Source organism: Camelus bactrianus, chromosome 5 (assembly GCF_048773025.1).
Source record: "Camelus bactrianus isolate YW-2024 breed Bactrian camel chromosome 5, ASM4877302v1, whole genome shotgun sequence".
In the NCBI taxonomy this organism is placed as follows: domain Eukaryota; kingdom Metazoa; phylum Chordata; class Mammalia; order Artiodactyla; family Camelidae; genus Camelus; species Camelus bactrianus.
The window spans coordinates 42,521,917-42,545,517 of record NC_133543.1 but is presented as its reverse complement, the minus strand read 5'-3'; the positions used below and the strand labels follow the sequence as shown (position 1 = coordinate 42,545,517).

The 23,601-nt window shown below is 39.8% G+C and overlaps 1 protein-coding gene across 15 annotated transcripts in view; it reads left to right on the top strand.

The window, feature by feature from the left end:
• Positions 1 to 23,601, top strand: part of CCDC148 (coiled-coil domain containing 148) — a 325,980-nt gene that overhangs the window by 171,717 nt on the left and 130,662 nt on the right. For 11 of the 15 annotated variants that reach the window (XM_074363720.1, XM_074363726.1, XM_074363722.1 and 8 more), the window contains 2 exons: positions 18,315 to 18,429; positions 20,496 to 20,636. The exons of the other annotated variants lie outside the window; for them this stretch is intronic. In XM_074363720.1, coding sequence (XP_074219821.1) covers positions 18,315 to 18,429; positions 20,496 to 20,636 — 256 coding nt within the window. The remainder of the gene's footprint in view (positions 1 to 18,314; positions 18,430 to 20,495; positions 20,637 to 23,601) is intronic. 15 annotated transcript variants of the gene reach the window in all.

The window sequence follows — 23,601 nt, the reverse complement described above, 5'->3', positions numbered from 1 at the left end:
AGACCTTGGAAAACTTAAATCTGGTAGGATCTGAGTCACGTAAATTCTGTTTTACTCACTTGATTAATTATAAATAATTGTATTAAACAATTAATGAATACATTTGGTGGTTTATACCCTTTCTGTTTCCAAAAGGATTTTAATGCATGCATAAAGATTTTAAAAATTCCAGGATACTAGAAGAACCTCATTTAGAAACTATATCTGCCATGAGAGTGGTAGTGAAAACTAGGAAAGTAATTACCTTATGAGGTTGCACATATTAATACATAAATTAGTTCAAAATGGAATTAGACACACAAATGGACTTAGTGGATTATTAAGGGAAGTTTTTGATTTGAGCCCCTCACTTGCCTTCCCACAAAAGGACCTCATTGACATGATCAGAAACTGAGTTTCAGACATAATGTTTCTTTGGTCTGGTTCAGTATTGCATGTCTTAGGTACTTATGTCCTTGTCCTTTAATTATACATCCCTATCTATTTGGGTTAGCCTTAGTAAATATGATCTTCAGTTAAGCTTAGAACTCTGAAAAATATTTAGAAAGCTAAAGCCTGTATCTACCTGGGGGGAAAATCCAGACATCCCATCTTCCATTGAGTTCATTTCTGGGTGACTTTTTAGTAATAAGACTCTACCTTCAATTTAAGCTTCCGTGGGATCATTGATTAAAATGGCTGATTAAAAACAACCTTAGGTGAAAGCAACCTTAAGATAATTTTCTCTTACTGAATTCTTGTAAAGTTCTCTCTATAAAGCACTGTAAGTTGAATCCTTCTTGACTTACCCTGAGTGGAAACAGAGAACAATGACTCCTCTGTATGAAATTCCCAATCACTCTCTAATATCACTTTCAGTTTCCCATTAGCCTTATCATCGCCATATAAGGAGTCTTACTTTCCTTGGATTTTTCCTGAGTCAGTTTCCTGATCCTTTAATAACGTTTGCTGACCTCCTAAATTCCCTCTTAAGAATCCAAGTATTGATTTTAAGACATTAAATGATCTCCCTTCCTAGTGTTTTAGTAGATACAAAGCTGGGCTTAAATTGTAGTTATTTTAAGTTAAAATTAGCCAGTCAGAAGGAACAATACGGCTGTTACATAGTGTATACAGATATGCACACGCAAACACTGATGCAGACACACGTGTGCAGGGGAAGATCTAAGAGACAATGCAGGTAAAAGAGCAGGGATTTTAAGCAGGAAAATTTTTAGATATAAAATCTCTGTAGAATTTCTGACTTCATCTTAGGAGAGCCAATAAGTAAAGTAACAACTCAGACTGCACATTATTCAGATCAGTTATCTGGCAGAGGTTCTGCTTCCAAAGACCTTGACTTGGGAGACGTTAGACCACATTGAAAGGAAAGCAGATTGGAGGAAATAGTCAAGCTGGGAAATGTCAAGTAACTATATTGTACTTTTGTGTTTTTCCATCTTAATACTAACTGAGTTCAGAGCAATGAAGTACTGGTAAATATTTAACAACTGGCTGGGGGTGGGAGGAGAAGATGGGAGTAAGCCCTGATTTGTTGCATTTGTTGATTTCTAGGGTGTAGATCCTCCCCCCATGGCTTATTTCAAACGACCAACTTGATGTCACTGGACAGAATTGGGAAGAATTACGCCATTGCACACCATTTTATATTATTTCTACCATACAGATACAATAGATGTAAATAACCTCACGAGCCTAGATAATAGCAATTAAAAAATGATGAGTTTTGAGCATTTGTTATCTTTGTTTTTAGATATAGTCTATTTCGCCTTCAGTTTATGTAATGTAATGTTTATTAACAGTTATGTTCAACAACTAGTTTGCAAAGGTCCTAAAAGTGTAGTGTTTGGCTCCCTCCAGCTGGTCTGAGGCAGCTCTGGCACTTGACTAGGGTTCTTAAGCACTCCAGCAGAGGGGGGACATCATACGGCTAAGTCCCATGAAAAGATCATTGTGAGTCCCTACCAGCTGCTATGGAATCTCCTGTGAGCAGACCCGCTGTGCCCTATGAGCTGTTCTGCCTGCGCTGTGAACGCTCCCAAAATTCAGAAGTGAGGTCCTAGCCTCATGCATCCACCAGACACTCTACACTTGTTCTGGATAGGTTGCTGAGTTTGAAGAAAAATGTCCAGAAACGTTGATGTCTTGAGTAGAAGACTGAGGAGCTAGGTGTGGAGGTAGTGTTTCTATCTGATCATCCTGTTAATACTGGCAGCTTTGGAAGCAAAGTCAAATACAGAGAATTCTGAGGATGTGCTGTCCATAATCTTTTAAAAATGATTTCCTGGGTGGCCTATGATCATAAAAAGAGGCTCTGAGCTAGGCATATGGGGCCCTCCAAAGTAAAACATCAAGTGAGCAGTGGGCAAAGCATTTGAAAGTGTGACAAGCCCAGGCAAAAACAGGAAGGCATACAGCAGCGTCCAAGAGACTGATCACTGAACAGTTTTCTACCTTCTTGGTGCTGGGTTTTCTATAGTTTCTGTGCAACAGGCACCAGTCCCAGCAAAGCAGGATTGCCAAGCTTTAAAGAGCAAAAATACCACCTGGTGGGTATATGAAAATATCATCCCCAGAACCCTACCACCAGCCATCCTAGGTCAGGTCCATGAAGCTGCATTTAAAAAATAAGCACCATTGACGATTCCCATACAATTGGTTTACCAGCCACTTTCTGAGAAATGCAGCAGCATAATTAATCCAGGGACCCTGCTGGCGAGACAGGTCTGGAAACATACTCTTACACAGGCCCAGAGGTTCTGCATTCCCACCTGGTGAGCAAATGCTGACTCCTGTGAGAGGCAAGGTCACAGCCCAGCTGTGACAGTTTGCTGCAGGTGCTTAGGGACATCTTCTTTTACCTGGGTGTGTATCCTCTTTGATTTTTAATGTTGCAGTTTTACCATGGGTTTAATATTATAGGTCATTTCAAATCTTGTTTGGAAACAGGTAGGGTATACATCCTAATTAAATTAAAAAATTCTAATACCCTCTCTCATATAATCAGGAGAAGTGGAGGAAGTGAGTAATGAATTCTGTTTAAATAAGAGTTGAATAATAAGATTTTTTTGGTACTGAATCTGTCTTGCTAATATATGTGAGAGTACCTTGAAAACTATAAAGCTTTATGCAAAAAGATGATTTTTAAAACTCTCAACACTTTATACATACCAAAGAAGTAGGTATATTTATCAATTGTATTCCTGTAAAGTCTTCATATACTCAAATGTTCTTATATTTATAACATTTTATTAATTGAAGGGAGGAAAGTCCAAAAGTTTCTATCAAATACACCTAGAGAGAAGAATGTATCACTTAGTCAAAATATTGTGGCTCTTTATAGTTTGTAGCTCTTCCAAATCCCACAAACAGAGAGAGGATTAATCAGTACTATCTGAATGTGTGTGGGCTTGAAAGCTCTAAATGTTTCTAAAAAAGCAAAGCTTTTTGATGCCTTTTTTTTTTTTTTTTTTTTTTTTTTAATACCGGGAGCTTTTGGTGCAAGTTAATCCTTACGATCTGTCAGAGTATTGCTCCACACGCCATACCTTCCCAGGCTTCCATGGAAAGGACATAACTGATTTTATGCTGGACCAGGCTCAGATAGGGTCTTCCTGTGGCCCATGTGTGGTAACTGGCCTATTTACAAAAAAGCTTGTCTCCATGTACAGTTATGCCAAGTTCTGCATATGAATGCTTTTATGCACAGAAATGGAACAGACCAAGCAAGACTTTCTGCCTGAAGAATATGTATAAGAGAGAAATGTTGGCTGTGCCTGGCTAAGGTGATAAAATTATTTTCAAAATCAAGGATCCAGGCAGAAGATAGATTTATCAATGTGACAGTCTTCAGGGAAACCAGAGACATGATCTCAGAAAGATGTATATTCAGAAGGAGGCCTCAGGGAATATTCTTGTCTCTTGAAATAATGGGGAATCTGGCAGAAAGGAGTTGTGACATCTGGGAGAGGACAATAAAGATTAAAATTTAGAGTCACTTGGAGAGAAAAATGTGAGTTGCCTTACATATATGTGACAAGGTTGGCTATATCTCTTAGACATTAGAATTGTGTAGACATTCAGCTAATAGCTTTTAGAGGACCTAAAATAGACTTCTTTTTGCTTTCCAGGCCATTAGATGGCCCAGTAGCTTGGATTAGAGCAAATAATCTACCATCGAGGAGCAAGATTCACGCCCCTTTTGTCATTTTAACGTGGGCTAAGTGGATTTTCCTGCGGTGTACTGTTTGGGCATCAGGATCAGTCCCCATGGGAGAGCCCACTCTGCCTATTTTCTGGGCTCAATTATTGTGAAGTTCTTGTGACAGGAGAACACTCTTCTTCCTAAGGAGCCTCTCATGTAGTAACTTTACTCTGTATGCAAAATGTGAATATGAGACACAACCACTTCTCAGTGTCCTTGTTAGCTGTGTCCAGTTGGGCCAACACTTGGCCATTGTAATGTTTATCAAAATAAAATTTCATAGAAGTTAATTATCTCACTTAAGAAACTTCCTTAGGAAACTACCCTACTTCTCTTCATCCTGTCCACCCTTTCCCCACATTTGGCATTTAATTGTAATTCTGATATATTGTTAAATTGTACAAATTGTGCATCTTTTGTCTGTTTATTATACTATGGCCCATGACCTCCTCTAGGAATTTCTCCATTTCCTTTGAAAGCCTTCCAAAGAGAAGTCCCATGGAATATGGGTGTGGACATCTTTAATTCAACGTAGGAAAGGAAGACAGGGCTTTTGGAGATTTATTTCCGCCCATACCTAAATAATGCTTTTGAGAAAATATAGGTCTCCTTTAAAAAGAAGGCTGAGGGTCAGGGACCTCAGGGTATTATTTGTAAACTTATCTGAATCTCCTTCCAGTTTGTTTGATCTTTTCCAATAAAGTCAGTTCCCTATCAATTTAGTCAGTAATACTATTTTCAACTTTTATGTGCTCGGGCTCTGGAGAAAACCACACATCTCTCTCTTGACCTCAAGTAACATCCTTTTGAGAATATCAGCTTTTGCCTCTCTCCTGAAGACACTGCCCCAATGGGCAACAGAGCTCACTGAGGCACACTGGGGACAGCTGCCTACCCCGAGATCCAAACACCAGTGTGCACTTGGTGGGACACTAGGGTGCACCGCTTTGAGGAGGTGTCTGTCTCTAAAGGGAAATGGAACAAAGATTCTAGAGCTCACTCCCAAAGGCTGGATTCTGAAAGGAGATTGCTAGGGAGGCAAGGCTGGGCAGGAAGTCACTGGAGAAGCTAGGTGAAACTTGAAAGAGGAAACTCCAACTGCAGTGGGAGTAAGTCAGCATTTAAAGGAGTGAAGGAAATGAGGCACTAGAAAAGTCACATCCCAAACTAAATATATTTTACCATTTGTGTTTGTTTTTTTTTTTTTTTTTAAGTATACTTAAAATGCCTAACCTCAAAGTTCTGGTAAAGAAAATACTTTATAATGTTTGTATGGGGAGGGGGTGCAAATTAGAAGAGTTACTTTGAAAAAGAAGCAAAGAGAAAGGAAACAAAATCCCCAAAGGTATTTATGAAAGTAACCTTTCTGCCACAGTGATTTTTTTTTTTTAACCTCAAAAGTTAAGAGGCTGTTTGTGAAGCCTCTTTGCTGATCTTTTCCTAGGCTGAAGGAAAATCAGGGTTTACTTCATTGCTGTGGGCGGCTGAATCATTATAAAATCTTTGGTTTTTTTGATGTTTGCTGTCTACAGAAGTTCTGAGACCTGGGAAGGAAGAAAGAGAGTGTAAGGGGGATTTTCAGACAGTATTAGAGACGACAAGCTTTATTCATCTTATTTACATAAATCGTTTGTTTGAGGGAGAGGACTGGGTTTCTTTTGTTGTCTCAGTGCTATCCCATCACAACTCCTGAAGAAGAGAAAGCAGTTCCGTCCTCATGATACAGGTGTCTGTCCCTGGATAAATGAGGACCAATTAAAATCAGAAGTTAAAAAGAGATAAAGCCAGACTGAATATGATTTGTTAACCCAGTGGCATATTTTATTAGCATGGTTTTTCAAAGTTCTAATGAAAGAAGCAATACTTCTTTCAGTATTTGTGATTCTGAGACACTCATTGAAATTAGGGTTGTCAGAAATTATATATACCTTCTAAGAATTCTTCAGAGGGGAAAAATAAAAGCTCCAATGAAACTAATCACTCATGCCTGTCATTTTCTTGCATTTAAATCATGTCTTTTTCTTTACAAACCGAAGTGGAGAGAATTTAAAGACAGCTTCTAATATTGTGAGGTAAACCCTCAACACGAGCTCCCTTCTTATACAACAGATAAAATGATTATATAGCATCTTAAAGATTTTTAAAATGTGATACATATTGTGATGTTAAACTTTACCATAAGCCATTTGTGAGTTCAAGAGTCACCGTGCAAATTACCCAGTTAGTGTCAAATAACAGATGCCTTTTCCTAGTGAACTCATACAATGGCAAGCAGCAAGCTCCTATAAATATTCAGAAATCCAGTTATAGCCTCTGCCCTTGTACTTGATGAGAGGTGTTTCCAGTTGCTCTGGGCTTTTCCTATGTTTTTCAGAATATAATTTTAAACATTCATATCTGTGGCACTTAATATAAATACATTGAATTAATAAACATAAGGAGGCAGTTAGGCAAATAAATGCTGATCTGCCTGGATTGCCTTTTAAATTTCAGTTCATTCTTTCCTGTGCTGCCCCTTCAAAATCACAGTTTGCTCCATGGATGTCACTTTGAGTTTGCCTTTTAGCATCAATGGTTCCTGATTGTCCAAAGGAACTGGACACCTGATTTGTTCTCCAGTGACTGGACTTCTCTTTCACCCCTCAAATAATTAAATATCTTACAAAGGAATAGCCACTGACTAATTAGAGAGGCTTAATAGAGAAGTGTATATTCAATTTATTCTTAACTTTTAATTTTGTCAACTCCTATGTCCTGTTATTTACCTACAACTTAGGAAATTCAATTGAGTGCTTTCCATACCTTATAAAATTCATTCATCTTTCACTATGTCTTTCATGTATTGGTGCATGCCTTCTGTTTTAGGCATTATGCTAGTTCTTGGGGATATAAAGGCAGTTAAGACATAGCCAATGTAGCCAGGAGATGCAGTCTAACAGAAGCAACACGTGAAAACAAATAACTATAATACAAATCAATAAGCGTATATGTGTTTATGGCCATTAATTTGTTTACTTGAATGTCCCTGCTTGTTCATGGAAAGGCAAGTAACATTTCCCAGACTGGGTTCTATTGTAGAAGGTTTCTAACATCAGACAATTTTGGAAAATAAGCAAACTAAATCCTCCTTCTGGAGATTTGTCATGCATACCATATCATAATAAATATTTTGAGAGATCCTACTGTAAAGAAATCTATTTCACTTTGTTTCTTTTAGTTTTCTGCCAACCTACTAGAACATTCAACACATTTTTCACAGCACATGTGTTAACATCCTGTGGGATATTAACATTCCATGGGCCATGAATTTGGGAAATGAACTGATTACCACCTGAAACAGCTCTGATGTGCTCTCCTGTTATAGAGAGTAAAAAGATAAGTATTCCCTTATAAATAGAAGATATGTTTATTAGTCAGGATTCCTGAGAAGCAACTGAGAGAAACCTAACTCAAACTAGCTTAGGCAAAAAAGGGAATGAATTGACTCACATGCACAGGAAGCCAGGAGTGGGTCTTGCCTCAGCTACTCCAATGGCGTCTTCAGGTTCTGCTCACTCTCTTTCTACTTATTCACTCTGTACCTGTTTATGCATTGACATGGACTTCCTCACGTGCCTGGGCTGGGGGAGGCAGAAGGAAAAGGAGGCATAGCTACAAGCAGCTCCAGGGTTAAGCATATCATTCAAGCTTAGTGACCTCAGAGAGAAGAGAAGGCTTTTCTTCTTCAATATCCATATACAAATCCCCAGGGAAAGATTCTGATTGGCTCAGCTGAATTCATGTGCTCACTGAAGGCCAATCACATGGTCATATTTGTAATGTCCTACTATTACCCTTATCTGGTCACATGTAAACCACTAATATCAGGAAATGTGGAGGGATTCTCTGATTAAAGGCTTCAATAGAACTCCATGGAATGAGGAGAGCAGTGTGAAGGGGATTGATGTTACTAGGTTGATGCTAGATGGTAAAAAAAAAAAAAAAAAAAAAAAAAGATATCTACCACAATGTGGTTTAATTTTTAAAATCTAGATTTGCCTATAATAGGTGGTATACAATAGGCCCTATACAATTACTATCAGAAAGCAGGAATAAAAAAATATCAACTCTTCTACTATCAAAGTCATTATTTTTGGAAGATATCTCCCAATTTATAAAGTGGTTTATAGCTAATAATCCCGAATGTGCCACCAGTCAATTGTTTAAACACATAAGAGATTTTCTTGGCTCCAAGAAGTTGTGTTGCTCAAAGTTAGACATTCTGTGATTTTTAAGTAGCTGAGTGACTAACTATACTGTAAATATTTAAGGCTAAAATTGCTGCAGCCATGTTATAAGGTATTAAACATTGGGAACTTAATTCTCTGCCTTTGGATTAGAAGGGACCCAAAATAATTGACTAGGCAGAATCTTGGCCCTGTCCATGGTACCTATGGTACCATGGTGGCTCATTTCTAAGAGGTTGTGGGGAGGAATTCCAGACTTCTACTTAGGTGTGTATCATTAGGTTTGTTCTTAAGTTTTGATGAAAGGATGTCAACATTATACCAAGTTCAGATGCCCATTAAAGCAGAAGCTCTGCATTTAACTATCACTGTAATACAGTTACATTTGAAGGATTTATTTGAAGCCAATCCTGAAATTACACAGATGAAAAATAAAAGATCAAAGGACTTGGGGCTTTGAAGGAGGTGGAGGCTGCAGCTATTCATGCTTTGATTGTAGCTGAAATCATATTTCCCAGACAATATTTTTAAGTTGTGGAAAGAGGGTTCATGTTGGAACCAGTAAAAGACAAGGAAGAAAATCAATAAGAGACAGAACGTGCACTTCATGAAGGAGGTGGTCATTGGTACCAGGCATCGTAGAAAGGTCAAGTCAGTGGAGCTCTAAGAGAAGGCTCTGAGTTTACAGTCTGGGGTGGAAAGGTCAGAGGTCAGACTGCATGGAGTTTGTACTAAATAAGAAGCAAAGAACTGGAGGCAGGAAGTATAGCTTTTTCATTTAAGAAAGTTTGCAGTGATGGGGAAATGAGGGTGGTAGCTGAAAAGAGAGAGTTGAGAGATACAGGTTTTACCCATTTGAAGAATTTTGTATGCAGAGGAAGAAGAACTGTGGAGGGGAGAGAGAGAGACTGAAGAAGTAGGAAAGGAAGAGACTCACTTCTGGAGCAAGATCCTAGAGACAACTAGGTTTATGAGATTAAGAGCCCAGGTTTAGGGAGCGAAGGATGAATAAAGATGAGTCCTGACAACTGCAAGTGGGCAAGGTATGGTGGGGAAAGTGAATGCTTATGGCCCTTTTATTTTCAGTAAAGTAGGAGGTGAGGTTCTCTCCTAAGAGGGAGAGTTTTAAGCAGCTGGAGTAAATAAAATCATTCTGGAGGAGTGTTAAATGTCCAGATAAGGTTCAAACCTCACAAATATGTAATAAATTCAATAAAGAGTTAGGGCTGGAAATTGGTAGAGCAGATGTGGAAAGAAAAGAAGACAATAAAAAGATCCTAGTGATAATGCCTTTGAAGAGATAAGCCCATGGATCCAAAGCTGGAGAGAGAATGAAGTAAAATCTGATTGTGTCTCATAGCCTGGGAGAAAAGGAAGAGGTAGATAGTGAAGTTCATGAGGGAAGACCTGGCCCAGTGCCTGGCATATAGTTCACAGTTAATAAATATCATTGAAAAAATGGAGAGCCTGATAAGCTAAGGTAGTAGCAGGCTGAGTAAGGTTAAATGAGTGAGAACATCAAAAGGGTAGGAGACTGGAAGGCAATCCATTCCTAGAGTCACACAATGTGCAACCTTAATCCGAATATGTGGTGATCCTAGAGACTGGAGTCAGAACAGAATCCCTCCTTTTAAAAATTTAGCAGGAAAATAGTGTCCCCAAACCAGGTTCATTTTGCCTGAGAGGCATCAAGCCAAAACTCTGAGAAGCCTGAGGTTTGCAGCAAAGAGTTTATTAGCAAAGCAGGAGACAGGAGAACAAATCTCAGACCTGCCTCCCCAAAGGCAAGGGGCTTCCAGTACTTGTAGGATAAAGAATAAAGCAGCGGGGCAGTCTGAGGAATGGGGAGTGTGGGGGGAAAGGGGAAAGTTAATTGGAAAAAGGTGCAGTAAGCATGGTTCTGCTCAGGCATAATAAAACTACTGCACGTTAAAAAATGGAGCTGCTTAGCATAATCTGAGGATCTGGAGTGTGGAGCCCTCTGAAATCAAAAGGTCGCTTAGCAGACACTCAAGCATGCCCAGTTGGAGGGCCTGTGGTCCTGTCAAGTTACAACCAGCTCAGCTCGAATTAGATACAGTTCCTGGAAAACAACTAGGGCAAACATCTTGCTCTTTGGGATACGTGCAGCTTGGAGAATGGGCAAGTCTTAAAATGACCTTTTGGTGAAGGCAGGTGAAATGGATTTGACTAATTATGCATGATTTCAAAAGTTTTAGGTAATGCCAAGCTCCAAGTTTGGTCTAAGGAGTGGGCTGTTGAAGTGGAGGAGAGGTGAATGCTGTTGGGGGTTAAGGGACTGTAAGGGAGGAGTATTGAATAATCCTCAGTAAATGTCAGGCAGTGACCTGGGCAGTCAGTATTTGATCCCAAGAACCCTATTAGAAAGAGGATGGGGTAAGCCCAAGTCAATAGGTAAAACTTTTCTGAAATTGTTGGAAAGTCACGAAAATGCTAGCTTTCTTCCTCCACTATTGTAAAGGGTAGCAATGGAAGGAGTGTCACCTGAGAAGCTCTGGTTTTCAATTAAGGAAAACATTTGAAAGAAGCAACCAAGAGACAGTGAGATGGCCTTGTATGCGCCAATGGAGGGAATTTTTTTTTAAATCACTAACTTTGTTTAGATCTGCTAGTGCATAGTGATTAAAAAGAAAAAAAAAAAAAGACAGGCTTTTATTATTGTTTTAAATTCCCCATAGACAATGCATCTTTTATTTCCTGTACCCTACTTGAAATGCTTTTGGAAAGGACTATTCTAGGAAGATTTTGAGACTATGTGAGAATATAAAAGGATTACTGAAAACTAGATGGAAAGGGGTAGGAACAGTTCAAGAAGTGGAGGATAAATGTGGCAGAAATGTCTTTCTGCACTAACTTGGGAAAAGGGCTAAAATGATATCTGCAATGTTCTTTCTCTCAAAACCCTCTCCTCACATCTTGTCCTGTATTTAACTCTGGATTCCCTGGTTTAAGTCCTTTTTTCACAGCTGTTTATATCTCTGCATTTCTAACTCAAGTGAACTCAGATGGCCAGATTGGAACTGATTACAACCAACAGGAAAACGTTTATCACTCTCATTTATGGGTTTTCATTCCAGTATGAAAAATATTTACCCACCCTGGAGCTGCAAGAACTCTTCCCAAGAGAAGTAGCTCACAGGTCTCTTTTAAGGCTGAAATGCTTTTAAGTTGTTTCTTCCCTTTTTGATTTTACTGAATAGACCCTTTAAATATCACCAGGAGCCTGAGATTTTCAACTGTCACCAGGATACACCAGTGTTTTGTCCATTGGGAGGAAAGAAAGAGGTTCAGTAACAGCCATTGTTGCAAATGCCCATCACTAATAGTAACCCAAGCCTGGAGGACCATTGTCACTGAGGGAAACTGTCATCCATGTGTGTTAGGGCCATGGGGGTGGGGTGGGGTTGCAAGATTCTACTCTTGAATGTTGTAGCACTAAAGCAAGAGCTTCTAGTCTGGATCAATCCTGAGGCATTGTGATATCTGGCACATGCAACCAGAAAGAAGAAGCTCTGTCTAGTAGTAATTTGTACCTGGTTTTGTCTGGGTAACAGGAGTCAGGCAGAGTCCCTCTATATTTATCTTTGCTGTAGTTCTCAAAGTGTGGTCCCTAGACCAGCAGAATCAGCGTCACCTGGAAGCTTCTTAGAAATGCAGATTTTCAGGTGTCACTTCACTACTGAATCAGGAGCCCTCTGGGTGACCCTGATGTTGGTGCAAATTAGGGACCCCCTGGTCCAGGCAGTGCTGTTGTCAGCCTGGGCTGCACATTAGAATCATCTGGAAAACTTTAACAAAACACCAGTGCTTGAGCTCCAACACTAAATTCTGATGTAATGAGTGTGGTGCAGGACCCTGGCATCAGAAGTTTTCATAAGCTCCATTGAGCCTAATGACAGTCACAGTTAAAACCCATCACTCTAAAGCAATATAAGAAGGAGCTGTGTAATTTAGCACTTTGTGATAAATTCAAAAATAATTTATTAAAACCATTTTATATATTTTACTAGGATGTTAATTTAGGCATGCTTATGTAGAACAAACCACAAATGATGTAAGATTTAAGAGGTGGAGAGACTCTTTTTTTTGTCTAGTTTTTATTTTTCACTACTGTATCCTGAGCATCTGGGACAGGGCTTGGCACATGGTAGGTGCCCAAAGAGCTATATGTTGACTAATTTAATTAATCCTTAAAGATAGAGTTCCAATAGGAGCTTGCCTTTACACCTTGTAGAGGAACCAGTAAGCATTCTGAGCAAGAAGAATGGTCTCTGTTTGGGGCTGGCGTGGGTTCATCTCCTTCTGGTTCCGCGAGTTCTCTGTGAATCCTCTTTGTTTTTGTCCCATGCTGATCTGTAGCAGGATGTCACTGCCTTGTATCAAGATTCACATTGCATTTGCAGAAACTGGTCTCTGCTTATGCCCTTAGCCAGAACCCGACTGCGTAGAGTCTTGCCACCCATACTGTTAGGCGGGCGATGCCCCCGATGTGAGCACCGGTTATGTTGTCTCCCTTCTCCTCCCTGGGCTGGCCCCTCCATCTGCTCCCCCCCAGCCCTCCACCTTTGGACAGGCACTGCCACCGGCCTGCCTGTGTTTGGGTCTGCATACTCTCCCCTGTTGGAGTCCCCTGGTGCTAAGGAGGGGTGCTCTGTGCTCTGTGCTCAGTGGGAAGAACAACTTTCTGAGTGAGGTGTAGGCCCAAGCTGGATTTCCCAGTCGGCAAAAACAGGTTCACCACAATGCTGCCACTGAAACCCCTCTGGCAATAATACGTCCAGCATGTGCCTGTTTAAAGATTTCTTGTTCAATGGTGAGTGAGCCACATCACTTAAAAATGAAGTAGCAAATTTGTTTAAAAACTGCCTTTCATTCAGTCGGGCCAATTACTTTCTGGAAACATATTTGGTGTGAGTTCCAGGCTGGTTAGAGTAACCTAATTAAGATATGTGGTTAATGCTGTTTTATTTACTGCTGAAGCTTTAAAAAAGACAAAGAAAAAAAAAAAAAAAAAAAGGAGAACCTGCCACGATCAGCAATTACTTAGAAGTCTTTTTTCCCCTCTTGGTTGCTGTAGCTTCTTTTTGGACTGAAGTTACCCGTGTCTCCAGATAGGAAGGAGGTCAAGATTTTGTACTTATTGTTTTGCCCAGTTCTTACTGAAGTTTCACCAAAGCAAACGGAGGCTGTTACTAAAGTTCGTGGTGTTTCCAAACCATCTGCATTTGTATACTCATCTCTTAGAGTGCAGTACACACATGAAAAGTCTTCAACATGATACATAAATTCTCCATTTCTATGTGACAGCTTCTCGTCCCTTCATCTACACTCAGGCCCGGAGGCTTAAACAAAATCCTTTTCAGATTATTGTTAATGCTGCGCCTGATTCTGCAGCAGCTGTTGCTTTTGAACAATATGATGCTTCTCCCCAAACAGGAATCCAAAAGGCCTCCTCCGCAGCGCCCTCAGCCTTTGTAGACTCAGGGAGCATGAAGCAGACTGAGAGATGAAGCTAGGATTCCTGTTTGGGAATTCAGTGCACAGCTTAAAGACTGTTGAGTTTTGCCACTTCCTGACTTTGACTTTCATAGCAACAGTTTAATTTGGAGAAAATCTGCTCCCTCAAATGGCTAAAGGTATTTAAGTGGAAAATTTTCCAAATGATTGACTTTACTGGGTTGCTATTTTCTTTCCCTATGAATATGTGAGTATCTGGCTTTCTCCCAGGGGCTTTTCTGCATCACTTCTCTTTAGGCAAAGACATTTTTCTATCCAGACTGGGAAAAGAAAGAGGCATCAAGAGTTTCCCCCTTGAAAGTAAATTATTATTTGAGCTTAAACTAGAGCATCTCTAAGTGTGAGGACTTTGATTGTATCCGTGTCCCTAAATTTTCCACGGCAAATCTTCACGGTAGTCAAAGCTGTACTGATCATCACTTTGGAGCCAATGCAACTGTGATCAGCTCTGCACTGCCTCCAGCACTACCCTGCTTCTCTCCTCCCCATGGGGACCAGTCTTACTGAAGAGCTTGTCTCTTCTCCCTCTTTATTTCCTTATCTCCTGCCAATCCTTCAGCTGCCTGTCTACTGCCAAGATCACCAGTGGCTCCCTGTTACTTAATCCAATGATTATCTTGGATTATGACTCATCTTCTGTAACCTGTGACATTGCTGATCCCACTTTCCTTAGCTGCTTTGGCACCATTTCTCCTCATTCTCCTTGATAGTTTCCTCCTCTTCTATCCTTTTCTTAGAAGTTGCTTCCTTGGGTTGCAGCAAAGTGGATAAATTAAACTGATAATTCCCCCTTCCTTTCTTTTAAATACATCAAGAAATATATATGTCTAGAATTGAAACACTATGAGAGCAGGGGCTTTTTGTTTGTTTTTTTATTGAAAAATAGTTGATTTACAATGTTGTGTTAGTTTCTGGTGTACAGCATAGTGATTTAGTTATATATATATATTATATATATATATATATAATATATATATATCCTTTTCATATTCTTTTTCATTATAGGTTATTATAAGATATTAAGTGTAGTTCCCTGTGCTATACAGTAGAACCTTGTTGTTTATCTATTTTATACACAGTAGTTAGCATCTGCAAATCCCAAACTCCCAATGTATCCCTTCCCTCCTTTTCCCCCTGGTAACCATAAGTTTGTTTTCTATGTGAATCTGTTTCTGTTTTTTAAACAAATTCATTTGTCTCATTTTTTTAGATTCCACATTTAAGTGATATCATATGATATTTGCTGTCTTTTGGACTTACTTCACTTAGTATGATAATCTCTATGTCCGTCCATGTTGCTGCAAATGACGAGAGCAGGTTTTTTTAATCAGTGCAATCACCCAACCTGTAACAGCCGGTGGCACAGAGTGGGTACTCAGTAGTCAATGAATGAATGGTAAAAAATTATAAATACTAAAATATATAAAGAAAAAAGTTGTTTCCTTGGGAATCAATCCTAGGCCTACCCCTCTTCTTACTCTACAGTCTCTTTCTGATTGATGCCATCTGTCCCATGGTCTTAATCCCATGCCATTGATAAAGACCTACATCCACTTCTCCAGCCCAGATCTTATGACAGCAGGTCTATGTCTAAACTGAACTTAATTCCTTCTTTTCCCTCTGTCTCTCTAAGATCCCAGTTTTAGTGAGGGACACCACTGTTCACCATGCAAAACAGAAACCTTAACTTCTCTCTTCCCCTCTCTCATAAAATAAAGTAACAATTCCTATTTATTCTGTTTTCTACAAAAATAAACCCATGTCTTCTTCTTAACTCCTACCAGTACTCTTCCTGCTGCCTTGGTTCAGGAAACCATCAACTTGCCTCTGGAGAATTCTCTCTGGCCTTGCAAGCCATCCTCCTCCATATTACAGGAGAGAGTTTTCTGATCGCATTTCCCTGATCAAAGCACTCATGCTTGCAAAGCCCTCACAATCTCACCTCTCCTGCCTCTCCAGCCTCAGTTCTTGGCACTCCTCACCTTACATTTTTCATTTTTGGTCATTTCAAACATTTTTCAGTTCCTCAGAAATATTATGTCCTCTCACTTATGGGCTTTCATATGCTTTTTTTTTTTTTTCTGCCTGGAACATTCTTTCTATTCTCTTCCCCTCTGGTGAATTCCTGCTCATTTTTTTAGGTCTGCAATTTAGAGCACTTCCTGTTGGATGCTCCCCTGAATGTCCCAAAGGTGCCTGTCCCATGGCCTCTGTCCTACTGTCCCATCAGAGCAAGAGCCACCTTGTGTCTTAATTCCTAGGTCTCTGTATCCACATTAGATTGTCAATTCTATGAGGGCAGGAGCATGTCTCCCTGTTGAAATCTATCTCCAGTGATTGATGCAGGGCACAAATTTTTGTTGAATGAATGAGCCTCAAAGTAAAGTGTGAGCCAGCCTTCTTTAGCACACAGGTTCAGATGCCTCATTTGCAAACTTGTCCTCACTAGGCAAGCTCCTCTAACTAAAACAACTACTACTTTTCCACAAAGTAACCAAAACTCTGTTGCAGACAAAGCAACCTATGCATCCCAAAGGAAGAGAAACTTTTCAGAGGTTCTGAGAATTAACATGTGGTAATTATCAAATCCCAAGGTGTCTTTTAACTGTACCTTCACAGTAGCTCACTTAGTTTGTCCTCAGTGCTTAAATTGAGTAGAACCTCACTAGGGAGGTTGTGTCATGCCTTAGTGAAAATGGAGGGAATGAGAAATAAAGCTTTCCATGCATGATAGGGAGGCATTGAAGAAAGGGAGCAGTCTGGACTCAGATTCTTTAATCTGTATATCTGACTGTACTGAGTCCTGAAATAGGGGGTGATGGGGAGAATGCCCAACAGCCATCAAAGGAGCTTAGGAGCTCCCATCCAGACCCCACTCTGTGTTCTGTACTCTGCAAGGATCTACTGCCCGCTTCCCTCCTCTCCTCTCCCAGTGTGGCTGCTGCTTTAATGCCAGCCTCAGGAGCAACCTGGTTTTAAAGAGTTTTCCTCCCCAGGAGCAAATCACTGAGGGAACCAGGTGACAACCAGGCTCAGCCTCCCAGCATTTTCCTGGGCATCTCCTTCTCTGTTATTGGTCACCCACTTGCTCTGTTCCAGCCCCTCTGAACCCTTCCCTGCTCAGGGCTGTGACTAGGTGGGGCAAAATTGAAGAAGTCACCCACTCTCAGATGCCAACCCTGATCTCAGGCTCTGCCACTTTCTGGGTGTGAGAACTTGGACAAGTCACGTCACCTGTCTATGCCTCCAGTTCTTTATCTTTAAAATGGGCTCAATAATAGTGCCCCGATGTAGGGTTGTTGTGAAATCTAAGTGAGCTACAACAGGTAAAGCCCTTAGCACAAGACTTGGTGCACAGTGAACACCTCAGCAAATGTCAAGATCCAGAACAAGAAGGTCTAGTGAAGGGACACCCATGGAAAATACAGGTGGGCACACTAAGGGCAAAGCACATTTGTGACCAATGCCATAGAGGAAGTTAAATCTACACTGCCAGTGATTGAAGGCCTCCTACTCCCTCAAGAACCCAAGTGCCCACTTTTTTGAGAAGACAAATCTTATCTCTACAATTCAATAGAAGAATACCTTGGGCAAAAGGAAGTTTAGGAAGGCTGCCCCAAAAAAGGCAGCAGAGGAGGGCGAAATGAACTTGGAAGTATTAAAAAGGTATTTAAATATACCCTGTTCTAATATCTGCTGATTTTAAGGAGGATGGAAACCGAATGCTAAGGGAAAGTCATGTTTTTGCTGCCATCTACAGTCAAAGTGCAATTTTCAAAGTTACCTAACAAGCACACATGTCCACCCAGAAAGGGCATTCTTGACAAAATGAGTGACAATATAGATGAACTTTGTTTTACGTTCTAGTAATTGAGATACTTTGGGAGTACTGTTATAGTATTTTATTTACTAGTCTTTCTAAAATTATGTATATTTCATCAGTAACATAGCCTTTTAACATCTCAAATTGTGTGAAAACATATCAGAAGACTGCTGTAATAGCTCCAGCGGGACTGTCATCTGTTGGGTTGGATCAGCTGCAGCTGTGGCAGCTGACAGTCTGAGTGTTAATACGATGATTTCAATGAAGAAAGAGAAGATTGGATTTTACCCCAGGTTTTCTGCCCCATGACAGGCAGTTCTCTGACTGTTGTTAGAATTATTGTAAACTGTACTTTATGCACATGTCCTTTATTGTTTTGCTATGAGAAATCAACCAAAAGCAAGTAAGAACAAAATGACTATGATGCAATTTCTGGGATGCCTTCTGCCCCTACACTCTTAACCGTACAATATCCAGCATTGTCATGATGTGTTCCCCATTTCCCTGTGCATTATTTTTAAAGGGTTAAATACAGACAAGAATTATTGGAAAAGCGTTTGATGGAGAAAAAAGAAGTGGCCCTTCAAGAAGCACTTGAAGAAGAGAGAGAGAGGCGGCTAGCAGCCCTTAGGAAACAGGTGTTTTTAATTTGGAAATTTTCATGGGTGGTTTAAAAGAATGTTCCTAAGTGCTCTTAATAACATTATTACTAGGGCTTAGTTCATGACATCTGCTATATAAAATGTAACTTTTCCAAATTGGGACACTGACCTTCATTCCTGGGAGCAATCAGATTTATGCTGAACCATTTCCAGTTTCTTAGTATATTAAAGGAACTTTATCAGCGCCTTTTAAAAAGCTCTCCCAAGATTTAAATGCATCCATATTATTTCTAGTTTATAAGCTAAATAGTATCCATTTACAGCAGTGAAACTCTGCTTCTAGCCAAAAGATATTACTCTCCTCAAAAAACTGTGCTGAAGCTTGAGCAAGATAATCCTCTACAGGGTAGAAACCTCTGCTTGGATGTATCCAGGTTAAAACTCACTTTTTAACAATACTGTTTTTGTGGAGAAATAAGAGCCTCCCATTGTTTTGGCTCATAAAAGGCAAAAGTTTTGATAGACGTAGACGGCAAGAGCAGGAATTTAGGAACTTGGGAAATGGGATAAAAGAGTTTTACTTGGTAATTTTTCAGAGTTTTTAACCTGAAAGTGATTAGCTCCACTCATAAGCTGTACTCTGACACCATTTCCCAGCTGATGGGAAATGACTGTCTGGTTTCCCATCCATGTTGGTGGAGGCAGCGTTGGACCTGGGATAAGAACTTGGCCTCTGGTGTTTTTCAAACCTGGTATCACCCAGTTCACTACTTACTGGCAGAGGAAACTTAGGTCTTTTACTTTATCCCTCTAAGTGTCCTCCTCTGAAAAACGGGAATAATAATAATAGTACCAGCCTCATAGGTTTGTAGTGATGTGAATTCACATTTTTTGAGTATTTACTATGTATAAAACCCTCTTCTAAATGCTCTTAGGTTTTACCCCCATTTAATCTCTACCACAACCCTATGATGTAGATATTATTAATATTCTTATTTTATAGAAGAGGAAACCAAGGAAGCCCAGAGGTTTTCCAAAGTCACATAACTAGTAAATGTCAAACTGTATTCAAACCAAGGATGTCTAGTTAAATGAGATAGCAAAGAGGAAGTGTAAATGCATTCAACTATTATATCATCTTTAATCAAATAAAATAGATTATAGAAATAAATTCAGAGCATAGGAATGTAAGTCCTGGTCATCTTAGGTTCAACAAAATTTAAATTATTCAATCATTAGCAAATAATAATATGGCATCCTGGGGACAAAACTTAATGTCACTATTACTAAACACATTCTTGTCCAAAATGTGATTTTGATTACTGCAGAGCCCATATGACTGGGATTCTTTCCATCTCTGAGCCCTTTGAAAGAGGAAATATTTGTGCCTGTGATCTGTAATCAGGGTTTAGAACTATAGTATAAGACATTTTGGCTAGGAGACCTATAATAAAGCAGTTCAACCCCCAGACATGCCATTACAATTTCTAAATGGTATTAAAAGTGCCATTTTCTTAATGCTAATTCTTGATTTTAGGAATTAACAGGCAGGTGTTATTAATAGTGCACATAATTTACAAAATTAGTGGCTTCTTTCCATTAGGATGAGGGTTTGAATGATTTCAATTATCCTAAAGGACAAGGGCATTTGGGTTAAAATGACTCTGCAGTTTTTCAGTAAAAGAGAGAACAATGGTTTATAACAGTCCCTGGAAATCTAGCTGCCTGCTGCAGTGGAAACTCACGCATCGTGCTCACTAATGCCAACACACCCGACTTTACCATAAATGATATGCTTTAGATTCAGCTCAATCAGATTAAACTTTCTAGAAAGCTTCATGGGGTTGTTACTGTGGCCATAGATTGCTACTGGCTAAAAGTTAATGTGTTTTACTTTTGGTTACTATCAAGGTGGTTGAATATGTGGGTTTTCTATACAAAATTTCCCTTGATTTTGCAGCAGAAAGAAAAGTAATCATAGCTATAATTATGAAATTTTTAATAAAATTTCTTAACTTTAATGGACATTAAGCATTAATAATGTTGCCCAGAAGTATTTAGCTTGTTTCTTGTTCCAAGTAACCATGCTTGCTTTCTCATAGGTTACTATTGTCGCTCAATTTGATCCTGTTAGAATGATGTCAGATACAATGGCATCAAAAGCAAGGATGGGTATTGGAATTGAAGAAGAATTTATTCTTCAAAAGCCACTCTTCACATTGAATACATACAATGAACAGCAGGTAATTACGGAAATTAGCACTATTGATGCAAAAGCCATGATGATGATAAGAACTGTAGAAGTGTGTGTTTTGGGTTACAAATTATTTTCAGTATTTACATTTAAATACCATGCATATTAGTGTAATTTTTATTTCTAAGTGATAGTGCATAATTATTGAACAATTCTTAATATTCTAAAATAGTTGATAACGTGACTATAGAACAAAACAGTTTATCTGAGAATGTTATGAATCTGTCACTGAAAATTATTTTAATCCAAAGAAATTTATAAAATTTTACTTTGAAGTTGTGTTAATATTGCATTTTGTTGTATAAATATTAATTATATTCAGAATTTATTTAAGTGAGTAACCTAAATCCTATTAAAGAAACAACTGATGGTGCTGATAAGACAAAGCAGAGGGAAGCTTTTTGAAAGCCCAGTGAACAGAAGATAATATATCAGAACTAATGATAAAATAAAACATTTTCTGTGGCAAAAGGTAATAAGAGGTTATTTATATCTAGGACCTCCTGAATCATTTTAGTCTGTTTCTATAACTGAGAAGAGATTTTTAAAAGATTTTTTAGATGGATGGATTGAAGACAGGGGGCAAGGACAAACGAATGAATAGTTATCACTGAAATTAAAGGAGAAAGTACTTAACTTTACAAATCTAAGAAAAGCTAAATGGTTACTTAATTACTTAAAAAGCAGGAAAATCCATCCACTCACCCGCTGACAAATTTATCATAAATTTATCGAGTGTTCCTCTACCATGTGCTTCATACTTTGCTAGGGGATAAAAAGATGAACAATTCACATATTAACTGGACAGATATTTATGGGACATATACTGTATCTGGCACTGTGGCAGGTGCCAGGGCTGCATCCTGAACAAGATAAACTTGTCCTGTGTGGAGGAAGTGAGCAGGGGAGTTGGTTTGGGAGGGAAAGCAGCCCGCATGAGAATAACAGTGAGGTCACCTTCCTAATGGAGAGCGAAGGGCTGCAGCAGCAGGAGGAAGGGAGTGAACGGGCAACCCTGAATGCCAAGTCAGAGAAAGTGAGAAGGGGAAACTAAGCTCCACCTTAGCTGAGGATTTTTGGCAGCAGTAAAAGAGTTCATTCCAGATGATTTAAGTTAAAAATGAACAACAGCGAAAACAGATTGGGGGGCGGTATGGGCGCAGGGAGAGGGATTAATTAGAAGAGGCACGGGTATCTCCACAAGCCAAAGCAGGGAGGGCAGCTGGGTATGCAAAGAATTGAAGTCGGAAGCTGGGAAGCTTTCAGGTACCTGGGCTGAGGAAACAAGGGTTTCACCAAGCAGAAGAGAGTGGAAAGAGGCCCTTACTGATGTGTCTTCAGTGTAAGGTACAGGGCAAGGGTGGGTCCTGGGAGCTGAGACTGGAAACACAGGTTCCCTTCAGACTGTGAAAAATATAGTAGAGCTTACTTGCTAAGACATTTGACCTTTATCCTGTGAGCAGAGGTGAGGCTTTGAAGCAGGTGAATGGTATAATCAGGTTTATGTTACAGTGGCGTGTCTCGAATGAAAAACTGGTGGGGGTGGGGCTGGGGGGTGAGGGACAGGGGTAGAGGGTGGGGTCAGATCCTTTTAAGATGGTAGAGCCCTCCTAGAAGTGGTTTGGCGTGGCTGCCTCTGGCTGAGAGCAAGACGGCATAATGAAAGGAGAGCGTGATTCTAAACTAGGCAGCCAGTGATGCTAAGAGCCTGAATTTTGGATTCAAATCCACATCCACTATTCACTGGCAGTGTGAACTTGTGTAAGCTATTAACACCTTCCTGTCTTGTTTACTTCACCTGTAAAACAATAATTTGCAAGGTTTCTGTGAGGATTAGGATAATAAATGTCTGTTGCCTAGAATATTGTGTGGCACCTAGTAGTAATTCAGTAAATTATAGTCATTAGGTGGGGCTGCTGTTAACCTTACAAGAATACAGAAATAAAAACAGACTTAGGGAGAGAGAATGTGTTTTGTTCGTGTCAGGTTTAGGGTGAAGATGTCTAACACACTCTTACAGGAAACTGAGGGGCTTCCTCTGGGGACAAGAATTGGGGAAAAGGAGGTCAACAGGTGAGGGAGATCTTCATTTCACCTGATATGTGTTGAAAAAATAGAATTATGAAAACATTTCAAAACTCACCATTCTGGAGCTGGGGAAAAAGGTAAATCCTGGAGTTCATTAGGGCATCAGCACACAGGTGGCACGTGGATCCTTGGGTATGGATGAGAGTGAGCAGGGAGACTCCTGGAGCAGAGGAGGAGAAACCTAGGTCTAAGGCTCCAATATTTGCTTTTCAGATACAAATATCTCTATTATTCTTGACATCCTTGTCCCTGGTCCCTGTATCTGATCAGTTGCCAAGTTCCATCGATCCTTCCCTTCATAGTGTTTTGGACAGTTATCTCCTGCTTGCTACCAGCCAATTTTAGGTACTTATTACTTCATGTCTAGACAGTTGCAGTAGACTGTGAGCACTCTGTCTCCATCTCTTCTTTTTCTGCCCCCTTAGTTTATCCTGAACTTACAATCAGATGCATCTTCTTGTGCAACAACAATGGTTATGTTAGTTCCAAGCTGAAAACAGAAACACAACCTTAGTAGCTCCCTGGACTCCTTGGCATAGCCTTCAAGCCTTTAAAATTCCAGCCCCAGTCTTTGAAGTGCCCTTTTTCAGTGTTCCCCAATGGTACCAGGTACTCTACTCAAACTACCCTGATTCCAAACCGACCAATTTCATCTCTAAGTTTGCAAAATGTGCCTTCCTTTCTGGCTTGATCTCTCTTCCTCTCCCTACCCCTGGCATTATAGAAGAATAAGCTGGACATTACAGTTAGCTCAAGTGGTCCTCCTTACCTGAGACCATCCTAGTCTCGTCGGCACCAGGAGATGTACCTCCGTGTTCTGCTACTCTTGGAGCATCTGTCACATCTTACCACGGACTGTAGTTATC